The sequence below is a fragment of the Panthera pardus genome, unplaced genomic scaffold, assembly GCF_024362965.1.
Source record: "Panthera pardus isolate Hobbes unplaced genomic scaffold, ASM2436296v1 HiC_scaffold_11, whole genome shotgun sequence".
Lineage (NCBI taxonomy): Eukaryota > Metazoa > Chordata > Mammalia > Carnivora > Felidae > Panthera > Panthera pardus.
Genome location: NW_026526666.1, coordinates 73,939,180 through 73,953,845, shown reverse-complemented (window position 1 = coordinate 73,953,845; position 14,666 = coordinate 73,939,180). Strand labels below are relative to the sequence as shown.

The window sequence follows — 14,666 nt, the reverse complement described above, 5'->3', positions numbered from 1 at the left end:
CACGAGCCAACATCTGAGTCTATTCTCCGAGCGACCAGGATTCCAGGAATCCAGGAACTTCCTGTGGTGTAGTGGTGTTCACAGGGGACGGGAAGAAGACTCATTCTCTCCCTCAGTTGATCCCTTAAGCCCTAGGAGGGACAGAGAGTGGAGGGGATGAGGGGACACCTGTGGAGGGTCTACGATGTGCCCAGCACTGGGAGGGGTGCCTCATAGTCACTTATGGCTCACGGAGGCCGATCGTACAGTGCTTAGGGCATCAGCGCGGGGGCTCTGCCACTTTAAAGGTGTGGGTTCTCAGGCAGGTCAGCAAAGCTCTCCGTGCCCCGGTGTTCTCTCTAAAAAGGGAGTTGCCTACTGCCCAGGCTTGTAGGAGGAAGCCACGTGTTTGCACTTGCAAAGGCCTCAGATCGGGGCCCGGCGTGTCGTCGGCTCCCAGCGAGCGCTAGCGGGCACGACTGCCCCCATTCACCCTCATCACCCCCACTTTGCAGCCAGGTGTCGTTCCCACCTCACCACTGAGAGCTCACACTGAGACAAGTGGGTGACCGGCCCCAGACCCGGCAGTAGTGGGACCTCACTCGGCCTGACTCCAGAGCCATACCATTCAGGTGGCCACTGGCAGGAGGGAGGAGTGGAAGAAGGGAGAACGTTCTGATATGGCTGCCACAGGCTGGACACCCTCCCGGCTCCTGCGTCACTTCAAGTCAGCTGCCCGAAGGCCCACCTCCGCCTGGCTCCAGCCTCCATCTGTCCACACCGCGAGCCCTCCCCTCACCCTGGCACCACGCCACAGGGTCTCCCACGTGGGACGGAACCCTCTCAGCCACTCTCCGCAGGCAAACGCGCACGGCCTCCCTTCCAACACCGGACACGCACTCACACACCCTCACCTGTACACACTCATGCCGACCCAAAAATACACACACACACATGCTCCTATGCACCACTCGCACACACATCTGCTCACCCTCGTGCTCTTGCACGTGCCTACACACACGCGCTCAGATACACACACACCCACGCTTTCACACCTACAGGTGCACGGACACAGAAACCGTACCCATATACAAATGCACGCTATTCTCACACATGCACGTACGTGGACACATAAACACACTCACACGGGCGCACAGTCACAACACATCCTTCTCACCCCTACGGGCACAGATACACACAAACACACTCACGTGTACGCACACGCACACACACGCTCGTTCACACGTGCGTGTTCACACACACACACACACACACAACTTGCCACGCTTGCCTTTGACACAGGGGAGGGAAGGCAGAAATGCCGGCAGAAGTCAGGGTCAAAGGCACACACCCACCCCTTGTACCAGAACAGCCCGGCTCAGGCAGCACCGGTCTCCGGAAGCCCAGTGTCTCTTCTCAGTTTCTCTTGCTGCCCCAGCAGGCCCTTGGCTGCCCCCCAAGACCCGATTTCAGTGCCAGGTCCCCCCTCCCCATGGCCTGAACATTCTCTTCCCCATTTCAGCCTTTTTGTTCACCTCAGCATCTGCTATCTGGAGACCACAGGACTTGGGTATCTTCCAGCAAACAGGAACTTTTCCGAAACAACCTCACACGTTTTCCTTCCTGGCACCTCCAAGGAACATCACTGACGGTGACCATCATGACCGTGCTGGTAGGAGCCCCCCCCCCGCCCCCCACCTAGGCATACACATGGGGACCAAGCCTTCCCATTGCCCCTCACATCAGAGACTGTAAATGTCTGCTCACCCATTAACTCTCAAGCAGCGCCTCAGAAAGACGTGGATTCTTCGAGGATTAAAGGCAATTCATCTTTCTCTGTCTGCAGTGTCACCTGCCCATCACCAGGGGGCAACCCTGATTCACGTATTTGTGTTTAAACACTTCTTACCCCACCCCCAGTCCATAAAAACAGTGAAGCTGGTGAGAATATACACAAGCCAGAAAGGAGTGTGTGGGGGGTGGGTGGGTTTGGGTGAGTGGGTGTGTGTGAGTGTGTGGGGGTGTGTGGAGGGGTGTGTGGTGTGGGTGGGAGTGAGGATGACTTGGTGAGGGTGAGTGCGTGGGTGTGTGTGGTTGTGGGTGGGGTGGAGGAGGGAGGGGGAGGGGGAGTGTGTGTGGGTGTGTGGGTGTGTGGGTGTGTGTGGGGTATGGGTGGGGATGTGTGGGTGGGGTGGGGGTGAGGATGAGTAGGTGAGGGTGAGTGTGGGTGGGGGATGAGAGTGAGGGTGAGTGGGTGGGGATGTGTGGGTGGGGGGGTGTGGGTGGAGGTGTGTGGATGGGGCTGAGTGGGGGAAGGTGAGTGGGTGGAGGGGGTGAGTGGGTGTTAAGTGTGTGGGGTGGGGTTGGGGGTGTGTGGAGAGCAAGATCAGTGCAATATGGATAGACTGGGAAAAGAGACAAAGGGGAAGACATAGACTGGATGAGATTCAATGTGGTTACTATTATTGGGGTATATATTTGATTCTGAGTTTCCTTTTGGCCATAGAAAAAATAGAACCATGCCCTAGGTCACCCACTTCTCCAGGGACAGGCCAAAATTTCATTTGGGAGGCTGCTGGGAAATCCACCACACCTTGGCTTATACAGCTGCCCACACAGGGCCTTCCAGATCGATCCTGCTCATGCATTGGACCCAGTATGCTGACCCTTCTGTAAATCTGTCATTTTCCCATTTTAGCCTTGAATGTAAAGGGATAGCTAAGAGCTCTCACCCTACAGCCACACCTGCACTCCCACCAGGTCCTGCCCTGGTGCTTGTCGCATGGTAGGCCATCAGTAAATATTTGGTGACTAAGTTATTGGATGCCTTAGAGTTTGCCAAGCACATAAGACACAAAGAGGATTCTGTTTCTTGATAAACAAATGATTTCTCAACTCTGAAAATAATAATCACCAGCATTTTTTGAAGACGCACCACGTGCCAGGCTCCTTGCCTGTGTCAGGAAGGTGCTAGATGAGATGAATAAGGCTCAGAGAAGTAGGATACTGTCCAAGGCCAAACATCTAGTGGTTCCTGGAGTAGATATTTCAAATATATTCATTTATTCAACTCATCAGGTGTTAGCTGAGCACCAGCCGTGTGCCAGATACTGTTTTGGGAGAACAAAATGGACAAATGCCTTACTCTAATAGAGCTTACAATCCAGTAGGGGGAGAAATGTAAGAAGTAAAATGTATATATAGGACCAGTGCTACAGGAAAGCAAGTTAAGAAAACAAGGATTGATGGGGGAAGCTCTCTGAGGTAGGATGGCCAGGCAAGATCTCTTTGGGCAAGTGGCATTTAGGCAGAGACCCAGATGAAGTGACAGGTGAGCCACATATATAGTGGGTGAAGAGCAAAGACCCGACGTAAGCAACCTTTAGTGTGTTTGGGTGACAGCAAGGAAGCTAGTGTGGCCAGAATCCAGAGAGTGAAGGGCGGAATCTTTGGAGATAAGCTCAAAATCTTTGGAGGGATGCCAAAGGAACCTTACAGAACAGTAGAAGCCTTTGGGTTTACCCTGAGTACACTGGAAAGCTGTTAGATTTGAGCAGAAGAGAGACATGGTCTCACTTAGACTGTGATAGGATCACTCTGGCTGCTTCAGGTGGAGAAGGGCCTGAAGAAAGCCAAGAGCAGGTACAGAGAGATCTAGCCGAAGGTCTCCCTTGGCCAGGCTGTGGTGCCCAGTTGTTTGGTCAAACAACGGTCTGGATGTCGCTATGAAGATATTTGTTCAGATGTGATTAACATTTACAATCAGCAGACTTGAAGTGAATAACACGGATGGGCTTCACCCAATTAGTGGGAGGCCTGAAGAGCAAAGACTGAGGTTTCCCAAAGAAGAGGGAAATCTGCCCCAAGACAGCCACAGAAAGACCCTGCCTGCGTTTGCCACCTACTGACCTGTCCTACAGGTTTCCGACTCAAGACTCAGACTCAAGACCCAGACTCAAGACCCAGACCCGAGACTACAGTGTCAACTCTTAACTGAATTTCCAGCCTGCCAGTCTGCAGTCTGCCCTCCAGATTTCAAACTAGCCAGCCCCACAACGAAATAAGCCAGTTCCTTAAAAAACATCTAGATAGATAGACAGACATAGATTAGATGATTGATTGATAGGTAGCTGATAGGGGGATAGATAGATTGTACAAAGAAAGGAAGGATAAGATATAAATTATATATATATATAAATAGGATATATGTGTGTGTGTGTGTGTGTGTGTGTGTGTGTGTGTATTCATATTCTGTTTCTGTTTCTCTGCAGAATTCTGACTAATACAAGGCTGTTGGAATAATCTGTGAGACCAATGACCAGGGATGATAGCTTGGACCTCGGGGAGCAGTGGACATGGTGAGATACGGTTAGAGTCTAGAAATATTTTAAAGGGAGAGCCAACTGGATTTGCTAATGAATTGAATTTGGCAGATAAAAGAAAAAGAGGCATGAGGGATGACTCAGATTTTCGGCCTGAGCAATGAGGTGATGTTAGTGCCATCGACTGTTATGGTAGATGCTGAGCTCATAAATAAAGGAGTCTGGAACAGAGGGGAGAGGCCAGGTTAGGGAGAGAATAGGGCACTGGTGGCATTTAAGTCCTTGAGACTGGATCAGATCACTGGTGACTATGGACACAGGAAAGTGGTCCGAGGATCGAGCCCTGGGGTCCCTGGGTCATTCTGAGGAAACAGAGAAGATGAGCCAATGAGATTGGCAGAAAATCTGGGGAGCGGGTGGCCCAGTCGGCAAGTGGAAAAAATGCTTTATTCCAAGAAAGACAGGGTGGTCTGCTGTGACAAACGCTGCTCTGCTGGGGAAGGGGTCCGTTTAGGGGCAGGGAGGGTCACAGGCTCTGGGGCACCACGGCGGGGGGGCCCTGAGTGGGGAGCCCAGTGTGGAGATAGACGTTCCCAAACACACACACAGTGAGCTGTCACTCACTCCGCTGGGGTGTTTGAGGCTTCCGCACAGGGACCAGAGTACAGGCTAGCGCGACAGTCGTTTCCCAGGTCCCTCAAGAAAGAAGCGCCCTGAGAAACGTCAGAGTACGCTGGCCGAACGGGGCGGCGGGCAGGGTTTGTGTCTGTGACTGGTTTAGTTTTGATAGATAATGGGTCATTCGTGAAGTGATTAGGAGGAGCTGGGCTGAACTATGAATTTGAGTCATGTTAGGCAGATAGGGAAGTCACACAACTTGTTCCCAGGGAAAGAAGAACACATGAGGGGCCCTGGCTGGCGGAGCTGGAAGGCAGAGAAGAGAAAGGGGGGTCTCCAGCCCCTCCAGGTTTGTTCCTCACCCTTTGGTGTGGGGGCAGGGGGGCTGAGCTTGCTCTGATGGGGAAAGCAAGGGTTCGGGAGCCAAAGATCAGAACTGTTCCAGCCGTAGGTTCAGAGATGGGGCTTGTCAGGGAGAGCTCCCTGGAGAAGGAGAGGTGGACGACCCAGCGCTGACTGCGTGGCCACCGTGGACCAGACGCTGGCTGGGGAGACAGTCCGCTTGGGGACAGGGGGAGTCACCAGTTCCTCTGGGATCGGACTGGTCCCATGAAGCCACGATGAGGTCGTCCATTATTTCCCACACTTACTGATGAAGAAACAGAGGCTCGGAGAAGCTAAGTGAGGTATCCAAGGTCACACAGTTGAGAAGCACTGAGATCTTCTTGCCTCCAAGGCCCAAGTTCCATTTTCTAGAACACCATCAGCTGAGCAGATGCAAGAATCTCAGCGATAAAGCCTGCTCTTCCCTCTCACTCACATGGTGCTTGACCTTGTCAGGCCTCAGGTTACTCATCTGGAAAATGGAGACAACCATTACACCTCTCCTAGAGGATTCGAAGGACTCGTGCACATAAACCAGGCCTAGCACGCGGGGCCTGTTCAAGAAACGAGAGCTATGGTTCCCGACGATTCTTTTCAGTTTAACGATGAGAAAGCGTGTAAGGGCGCGTTAATTCCTTCATACTCTAAACAATAAAGGCTGAAGTCTGGATCCAGAGCTAGACATAGGAAATGCCAGAGTTCACTCCAGCCCTTCTCCATTTCCTGCCAAGTTAAGAGAAAGGGACATGGGCATCCTAGGCAGGTAGAATGCGTCAGCAAAGGCATGTGCAGGTAGGGTTTGTCTTAGGACATGTGATGACAGCAAATTTGAACCACAGGTTGGAGAGTGAGCCTCAGATACCTAGCTGGGCCACCTGGGCTTCAATTCAATGTCACGTGTGGGGTGCCTATCACATGCCAGGCTCCCTGTCCGGCAGAGGTGAGTCCTGACTCTCAGGCACTGTTTACAGCTACCTGGTGGCAGTGGTGATAACACCCTCGCGGACTTTGTCCTCTTCTCTCTGACCCCACCTTCAGCCACGGATATAGTGGGTTACACATTGCCTAGAAGGAGATTAGGGGGCAAGTATTACTCAGTGGACCCGGCCCCATCACCCCCACAGCAACCTCATGCAGTGGATTTTGTCATTATGCCCATTTGATGGAAGGGGAAAGAGGCTCAGTCAGCGTTGAGGTGACTTGTCCAAACTGATAGAGCTGCAACAGGACCAGAATTCGAGCCGAGGTCAATCTGTCCCCAAGGTCGGCATTCTTTCCTCCTCCTCTAACCCAATAGCATGCTGGGTTAGGCGATTGGCTTCTGCGAGGCACGGACAGGCGAGATGGGTCAAACATGGCCTGAGGGTCCCGAGCACCATTTGCAGGTGGCAGAGAGAGGCAGGTTGAGGGCCCAGGTGGGGACTGATCAGGAGGAGGGGCCTTAAACTGAACCCGGTGGAGGGTCAGGAGACAATCAGGTCCAGAGCCACGGAGAGTGCTGACATCAGTCCTGTGTCTGCCCATCTCACCCTGGACCAGCCTGTCTATCTGCCTCCTTTGCCCGGAGAAAGGACCATAGGCTGACCTGAGTCAAAGACGCTTGAGTCCCTGCTGTGTCACTGACTAGCTTGGTGACCTGAGGCAAGTGAATTCACCTCCTGGGCCTCACTTTCCCAGTCTGTACAATGGTCTCTCCATCATTCCATGTGAATAGGTGTCTCACAGAGCTAAAGAGAGGGGTGCATCCAAGGCCCTCCCACAGAGCCACCCGCACAGGTGCCTGACACATAGTATCTTGTTTCTGAATTCTCTGGGCCTCTCTGCCCTCATCACCCCCAGCCAGCCAACCAGCTGTCAACCCCGCCCCAGCTGGCCAGTTAATGAGTGGCTAGGGTACTGGAGCCTGGCCTATAAAGAGCTGCTCGCTGGGGAAGCAGGTGGGAGCCTGTGGGAGCAGCAGCGGGATACAGACGGCGTGAGATGCGCGGCAGGATGGCGTCAGGACTCCTGTCCAGGATGGCTGTGTTCCTCCTGGTGCTCCTGCAGGGCACACAGTCAGTCTACATTCAGGTGAGTCCCTCCGGCCAGTGTGCCCTTTGCCTGAAGGTCCCCCCGTGAGGGGCTGGGATGGAGAGGGGACGTTAGAAACGTCATGGGATATAGGGGAGCAAGAGCTGGTGGGCCCAGGGCTCAGCCCAACACCCAAGCACGACCCAGGGACCAAGACAGCTGGTGGGTGGCGGCAGCGAGAATGCTGAAAGGAGTGATGATAGCAGTGATGGCAATAATAAACCGCTGCTATTCAGCATTGCTCTATCAGAAGGCCGGTCCTGGCCAGAGGTCAGAAGGTGGAACAAGACATAGTCCCTGCCCTTCGGGAGCCCAGAAGGAGGGGGGTCTCCCACAGCTCCCTATATTCTCCCATGAATGGGTGGAGCGGGGGAGAGTCACCCGAAGAGCTTCCCTGGCAGGTAACTGAGCTGATATTGCAAGATGAGCGGGAGGTAGCTAGGCACAGAGGACAAGGACAGTTCAGGGCAGAGGGCACAGCGTATGCAAAGGCTCAGAGAGAAGACAGCAGGGGGGCAGGGGCTCCTTCCTGGACAACCGTGAGGCTGGAGGGAGTCGTGGAAGCAGGGTCCGCCTGCCAGGCGGTGGGATGCCGCTGGCCAGCAAGAGTGGGGAGGTCTGTGGCCCTGTCACATTCCCAACTCTGGGTGGAGCCTCCTTGGGAGGGACGGGAAGAGTCACCTTCCCCCCACCCCTGCGTCCCTGGCCTTGGAACCCGGCCAACTTGGGGTTGCCATCATTTTGCCACGTCGGTTCAGGGGTGATCGCCCAGTTACCCAGCGTGGACTGTACTGGTGGCAGGCGCTGGGGAGGGGCCATTTGCCAGATGACTCTCAGGGTGCAGAAGACACAGGCGGCCTATTGGGAAGAGCTGGGATTTGAACCGGGGTGGGGGAGGGGGTTTACACTGGTCTCCAAAGCCCGTGCCCTGAACCACCTGCTCCCCAGCCCCATCGGATCCTCATCTACAGTTCCTGGGGGCCTGAGGCACGATGGGGTGTGAAGTGGCAGGTGCCTGCTCCCACCTCCCAGGCTGTCCTTTGAGTATGGCCTGGACCCCCCATGAGAACAGGGAAAGTTCTGCGGATCCCTCTCATCTCCTCTCCTCTGCCCCCCTAGTACCAAGGCTTCCAGGTCCAGCTGGAATCAGTGAAGAAGCTGAGTAACCTGGAGCAGCAGTGGCTGCCCAACCCCCGCCTCCAGGCCCAGAGCGTCGTGCCCTCCGTGTGTCACCACCCAGCCCTGCCACAGGACCTCCAGCCCATCTGTGCATCCAGGGAAGCGGCCAGCGTCTTCCAGGCTTTGAGTGAGTGCCCCCACCCCTGCGAAGCTTCCTGCCTCTGGCTCCCTCTCCTGCCCACACCCCAGCTCCTCCACTGCCCGTTCTTTCCATTAAGCACCCAGTGGCCGGGCCAGGGAGAGTCAAGGCCTGCCCCCTCAGGCCCTGGCAACCTGGACCGTCGATTGTCCTACCAGACGTCACGGATGGGAGGGAAGGGGGCACCGGACAACAGACCCGTAGGCCATGCCTGCAATACGGTGGCTGATGGGGAAGCACGGGGGACACAGAGGAGAGATGGCTCATGTCTGGGGTGGCATAAGGAGTCTGAAAGACTTCCAAGAGGAGGTGACATCTAAGCTGAAATGTGAGGGAAGAAGCAGAACTGGCCAGTGACAATAGCGACTTACTAGCATTTGTTGAGCACCTACTAAGTGCCAGGCCTGTGTCAGTCCCTTTGCTGGTCTTCTCTCTTCACGGCCACCCTGTCAGTTGATGCTGTCCACAGAGTCAGCAGGGAAACTCCAGCCCGGAGAGTGTAAGAGGCACGCCCAGGCCCCGCTAGGAAGGAGAGGGCCGGGACTTGAACCCGAGTCACTCTCTGCTTCTCCAGCATCATGCTCCTGATCTGTGAGAAAGATGCTGGTCCTCGCCCTCAGGCCCCCTCCGAAGCAGCCTTCTCTGGCTGCCCGGCCAGCAGCTCCCTGGACCACACGTGGTTCACGGGCAGGGTCAGCTGACCGGTTTTCTCCCCTGCCCAGGGACCATGGCTAATGACGACTGTGAGCTGTGTGTGAATGTCGCCTGTACCGGCTGCCTCTGAGATGGCTGGGCATCCTGAGCCCACCCCGGACACTTTGTCCCCAGCCCGCTGCCTTCAGAGCCTGCACCCCCACCCGAGTTCCGGGGGGGACCCTGAGGTCATCACCACCAGCCAGAGGCTCGAGCGGCTAGATCGGGCACAAAGCAGTTGGACACTTGGTTGGAGGAGAGTTTGGCCCCTGAGGCAACCCTGCTGCTGAATAAAGATTCCCCACCTACACACGGAGTCTGGAGTCCATTTGTTCATCCCCGGGGGCCATGGGCAGAGGCGCTCGGGTAGCTGAGCGGTTGAGGAAAAAGGTTGATCTAATGATATGGTCAGGAATTTCCCAGTTTCCAGCACCTGGGGAGTTGGTTCATCAAGCCCTATTTCATATAGGAGGAGGGAGGCTCCAGGATGCGGGCCGGGGGAGTGAAATGAGTCTCGCACAATCACAGACCTAAGAAACCATGGAGCACCTGTTCCCACCTGACCCCACAAGCCGAGCCCAAGCGCTGGCCCAGCCGCAGAGCCAGAGCGACAACCAGGGGGCAGGGAGGGCAGGGAGCGTCCCCCAGGAGGTGGGGCTGCAGGAGTAGTGGGTGCAGGGAAGAACCACGTGGTGCCCCCTCCCCAGGCCCATTTTCTGCTCTGCCTCCACCCCGGGGCTCCCGAGAAGAGGGGCCTTGGCCCTTATCCTTACCTTCCTGGGCTCCCCAGGACCCTCTGGCCAGCTCTAGATGGAAGGAAGAACTTTCCTCCCTCACTCCATCCTGGCGGCCCTGAGGAATAATAATAACAATAATAGCCAACATCTACTGAGCATTCGCTATACCCTAGGCCCTATTCTAAATGCTTTGCACTTATTAACTCACTGAGTCCTCAAAACTGTCTGATGAAGCAGGTGCTATTATAAATACTCCACTTTATGAATAAAGAGACCCAGGTACAGACAGAGAACCAGCTCGCCCAAGACCACAGGCTCGGCAACGTGGCAAAGCGGACTTCTTCCCAGGCAGTCGGGGACAGAGCCCATGCTCTGAAGCATCTTGTTGCCACCTCCCTGTGACTCGGCCACGCTGATGACACCTGATGCAACACCCTTGCAGCTGCAGCCCACTCCTTCACTCAAGGCAGGAGCCGTGCTGGGCATTCCCTGAAGAAGGGCCCTTCCACACGATGGGCTCCTCCACAGCCCCTGTCCCAGGCAGCCAGAGAGGAGAGCCAGGCATAAAGGGGTGGTGATCTCTGAACTCAGATCACCCAGGGCCAAGGCCATGGCGAATTTCCCCAGACCAGCTCCCCATCCCAACCGCCCAGCTCTGCTCATGAGCCCCACAGCCCCCCATTTGACCAGGCCACAAACCCCAGAGTTCTAGTTCCTTCCTCTCCCTCACCCCACGGGCAAGGCTGGCTGGGGCCTTTGCAATGCCTCCTGTGACTCTCGGGGCCCTCTCTTCTCTTACCACCACTCGAGATGAGCCCTTATCACATTTCCCCAGGCCAGGCAGACCTTCCTCCCTGGCCCTGCATCCTGCAGACTCTCTGTGCCCAACATGCCAGGGGAACCCCGCAGCCCTGCTCTGACAGGGCCCCTTATCCTTCTGGGGCTCCCCAGCACGCCCTCTCCGTTCTAAACTGAGCCCAAAGGTACCATTTGGCCTCGCTCCCACTGCTCCCTTCAGCTACGCTGGGTGTCCACCTGCCTGGGGAGGAGGCAGTGAAGGGAAATGCCACTGACCGACCACCTACTATGTGCCAGGCTCAAGCTGAGCCATCTACACAGAAACTGTAATAATAGCAGCCGCAGAAGTGTCCACTATGGGCCCTGCAGGGCTCTCAGAGTTTTTCCTATGTGACTGCATTTAACCTTCCCTCAACCCTACCAAGTAGGGATTCTTGTGATCCCCATTTCACAGATAAGGAGACTGAAGAGAAAAGACGCTAAGTAACTGGCCAAAGTCACACAGCCGGTAACAGGCAGAGCCAGGATTCACACCCAGAGCTCAGCTCCAGAGTGGGAGCGTTTCATGATTCTGCCCCAGCATGCGTCACATCAAATCCCCTGCAGCCCTGGGAGGTGCTGTCATCATCCCCATTTTCAGATGAGGAAACCAAGTCTCAGGGAGACTTGGTTCGTAGGGTAAGTAGCATTACATACACATTTGCGTGCATTATTTGTACACAGCTTGTAAGTGACATGGTCAGGTTCAAACCCAGCCCTGGGTGCCTCCCAGGACCCACCCTGTCCAGACTGAACCATTCTAGTGCCTTGGACCTTCCCACTTCTAGGTCCGCACCTACTCCCCCTTCTGGAACGCCCTCGGCCTCCCTCCCTCCAGATTGGTTTTGAATGTCCATCCACCCCAGTGCCTATCCCAAACACTCGTGCAGATGCCTGCCACCCCTCCCCTTTGCAGAGCCTCCCCTGACCTGGCCCTGAAGACACCTCGCCCTCTGAATTCTGCGGCCCAAGGACTTCTGCCTCAATCACCCCATGACACTTCTCTGCCTGACTCCCCAAGAAATACCCTGGTCACCTCCTCTTTGCCCATTCCCTCTAACTTTGCTAACAAGCAGCCCTCCATGCCTCGCCTCCTCACCCCTGTCTGAACCATTCTCAGCTTGGCTCTGGTTCCCCATGTTTTGGTTTACTTCTCCCAGCCTGGGTGGCAGATACTAGTACAGTCCTAGTTTTACAGGGAAGGAGATTGAGGCACAGAGAGGGAAAGTGACTTCTCCTAGCATTGCACAGTATGTGGTATGGGGCTGGAACTGGGTATCTCTGGCTTTTGCCTGCCCTAGGTTATATCCTCATGCAATCATTGGCGTGGTGGGTTTCACCCACTCTGGGGGTCAGAGAGACTCCCCTGGCACAGAAGCCATTATGGCTCAGGGTGGCCAGAGCCTCGCAAGGGGCATGGGTGATCAAAGTGCCCACAGAGCACAGAGGACAAAGCGGGAGCATGAAGACCCCCCTGGGAGGGTAAAGAAAGGCTTCTGGGGAGGGGCCATAGAAGCACAACCTTGGCACCTGAGCAGGAGTTTATCTGGCCAGGAGTGTGGGAAGAGGAGCAGAGCACAGGTGAGGGGAGCAGAGGAAGGGGTGAGTCCCAGGGGGTAGGGCAGGAGGCAACGCTGAGGTGGTCAGGGAACCAGGGCTGGGGGTCCCCTGAACACCGCAGAGTTTGGGGCCAGTCTCACAGCCACCCAAACTGGGCTGGACATGCAGACCAGGGACTCCTGAGCTCACTCAGGGCTTAGAGACTTTGGTGCCCTCCCCCAACCCGCCCGGAGGAGGTGAAAGAAAAGCAGAGGTTCTGCTCCACCACCCTCCCCCCAGCTGGTGGCCTGCAGATTGAGGTCCCCTCAGTGCCTGTGTGCGATGGCAGCCCCAGTTCAGTAGGGAGAGAGGGTCCTTGCACTTCATACAGTAAACTCTGAGCTTGAGGGCAGGGTAGGCACCCATAAAGCTGGGTGATGAGTCGGCTGGCAGATGAAAGATCGACACCAGGAGTACTCTGGGATCTGGTTTATTAGCTGAGGGTCGGAGGGGATCTTGGGGGGCAGGGGCCGGGCTTGCGCAGGTCGCCCCAGGCCACGCCCTCTTCACGCCTCCCCTGGGGGCAGGGTAGGCCGAGCTGCGGGCAGTGGGAGCATCGGCCGGGGCAGGAGGCAGCGAGCCGACCGTCCTAGCATCCAGCACAGGCAGCGAAGGCACAGATCTCGCACGAGTCCGGGTCCTCGGCGATGGCCTCTGCGCAGGAGAGATGGGGCGCCCAGAGAGCCAAGGCCCCGCCCTCCCTTGAGCCAGAGCTTGGACATCTGCCCCGGAGTCCCCAGGAGAAACCCAAGCCTGTCCTCTCCGACCGGCTGGCCTTTCCCCCTCAAACAGGTAGCGCTCAAGCCAGCCAGTCAAAGTGGAGATGCCGCCCAGAAGGAGCAATTGCTAAGGCCGGAGGGGCGGGATGCAGAACTACCAACGAATCATCAGCCAGAGCGGGGATCTTCCTAGAGCAAGCTCCACCAATTACAACTTAGAACTACTTACGACCGCCTCATCAGACCCACCAATCAGAGCACATCCCCCTCCCGTGCCACCAATCAGGGAGTTCCCAGGCCCCACCCACCAGGGAGGTGGCTACTCACCCAACCTCCGGAGGATCTCCTGGGCATTGGGCTCCTTGCAGAGAGGCTTGAGTTCTTCGGGAAACTTCTGGTGGCTGCAGGCTTTGGGAACCACGGGCCCACCACTCTTCCTACGGTTCCGAATGCTGGGCTCCTGGAGCTCCCGAAGGTCTTTGAGCTTCTTCACTGACTCCAGAGAAAAAGAGAACTCTCCATCCTGAGAGAGACAAGTTCAGAGTGTCAGGCCAGACTACAGCCTGCTCTGGGATGTCCGCATGGTTCCCAAGACCCAGGTCGATGCTCTGGCTGAGAGGAAGGTCTAGAACTGAATCTAGCTCCTTCACTTCCCAGCCGTGTGCCTAGGGCTAGTTACAGAACCTCTCTGAGGCTCAATTTTCCTCCTCTGAAAAATGGGACTAATAATCCCATTCTCAGTAAATTGGCTAATCAACCCGCTTTCCCAAATGGTGATTTCTCTTCTGTCCAAGTTTGAAGGGGAGGGCATACGAGACAGGACTGAGAAACAGGTTCCTGAGAAAGGGCCACACCTGAGACCTTGCTCCAGCTCCAGAAAGAGGGGGTGCTTTCTCAGGGGACGGGCCCTGGGAACTGGGAGCAGAGAGCAAGCCGGGCCGGGGTAGGGACAGAGGATTTACCTGTACGGTGACTCCCCCTGCCAGGACTGCCCAGGTCCCGAGGAGGCACAGTGCAGAGAGCAGGAAGGTATTCATGGCAGCAGTGCCCAGGAGGGAGAAGCGGTCGGTTCTGGATGCCAGGGGGAAACAGTGGGATTTTTAAAGAGGGCAAGGTTACTGAGTAACCCGGGAACCATGTCAGCATGTCACCAGCTTGCTTTCAACTCAGGCCTAACCAGATAAGGCTGGAGACAGCCCTGGCAAATAAGAGATCAGTCCCAGAAGCCCGGCAGAAGCCCCGCCCCACCCTGAGCTCCTTCCTACTTTAACCCCTAGCCAGGTGGGTCCTGTGTTCATTCACCAACCACACGCACTCACTGACACCTGCTGTAGGCCGGCCCTGGCTGGGGTGGGGCTGCAGACCGAGCCCAGCCCTTAAGGAGGGAGGC

At 56.0% G+C, this 14,666-nt stretch overlaps 2 protein-coding genes and 1 long non-coding RNA gene across 3 annotated transcripts; 1 reads left to right on the top strand and 2 right to left on the bottom strand.

The window, feature by feature from the left end:
- Positions 1–7,225: 7,225 nt before the first annotated feature.
- On the top strand, positions 7,226–9,702 carry GUCA2B (guanylate cyclase activator 2B). The gene is made up of 3 exons (XM_019429177.2): positions 7,226–7,373; positions 8,493–8,679; positions 9,414–9,702. Exons 1-3 carry the CDS (start codon positions 7,284–7,286, stop codon positions 9,473–9,475), a joined length of 339 nt encoding a protein of 112 aa, XP_019284722.1. The 5' UTR covers positions 7,226–7,283; the 3' UTR covers positions 9,476–9,702.
- Positions 9,049–10,237, bottom strand: LOC109254890 (uncharacterized). Its single transcript, XR_002075012.2, has 2 exons — positions 10,158–10,237; positions 9,049–9,213 (listed from the first exon to the last, which is right to left on the bottom strand). It is a non-coding gene; the product is annotated as an uncharacterized LOC109254890 (long non-coding RNA).
- A 2,734-nt stretch (positions 10,238–12,971) lies between these two features.
- On the bottom strand, positions 12,972–14,370 carry GUCA2A (guanylate cyclase activator 2A). Its single transcript, XM_019429179.1, has 3 exons — positions 14,239–14,370; positions 13,604–13,799; positions 12,972–13,211 (listed from the first exon to the last, which is right to left on the bottom strand). The coding sequence occupies exons 1-3, from the start codon at positions 14,311–14,313 to the stop codon at positions 13,147–13,149; spliced, it is 336 nt and encodes a 111-aa protein (XP_019284724.1). The 5' UTR covers positions 14,314–14,370; the 3' UTR covers positions 12,972–13,146.
- Positions 14,371–14,666: the final 296 nt, after the last annotated feature.

Excerpts from the sequence above, each read along its gene's own strand:
- GUCA2B (XM_019429177.2), top strand. The coding sequence starts at position 7,284 with ATGCGCGGCAGGATGGCGTCAGGACTCCTGTCCAGGATGGCTGTGTTC. Across the intron at positions 7,374-8,492 it reads CACAGTCAGTCTACATTCAG|TACCAAGGCTTCCAGGTCCA; the intron begins GTGAGTCCCTCC and ends CTGCCCCCCTAG. Across the intron at positions 8,680-9,413 it reads CAGCGTCTTCCAGGCTTTGA|GGACCATGGCTAATGACGAC; the intron begins GTGAGTGCCCCC and ends TCCCCTGCCCAG.
- GUCA2A (XM_019429179.1), bottom strand. The coding sequence starts at position 14,313 with ATGAATACCTTCCTGCTCTCTGCACTGTGCCTCCTCGGGACCTGGGCA. Across the intron at positions 13,800-14,238 it reads CAGGGGGAGTCACCGTACAG|GATGGAGAGTTCTCTTTTTC; the intron begins GTAAATCCTCTG and ends TGTCTCTCTCAG. Across the intron at positions 13,212-13,603 it reads GGAGATCCTCCGGAGGTTGG|AGGCCATCGCCGAGGACCCG; the intron begins GTGAGTAGCCAC and ends TCTCCTGCGCAG.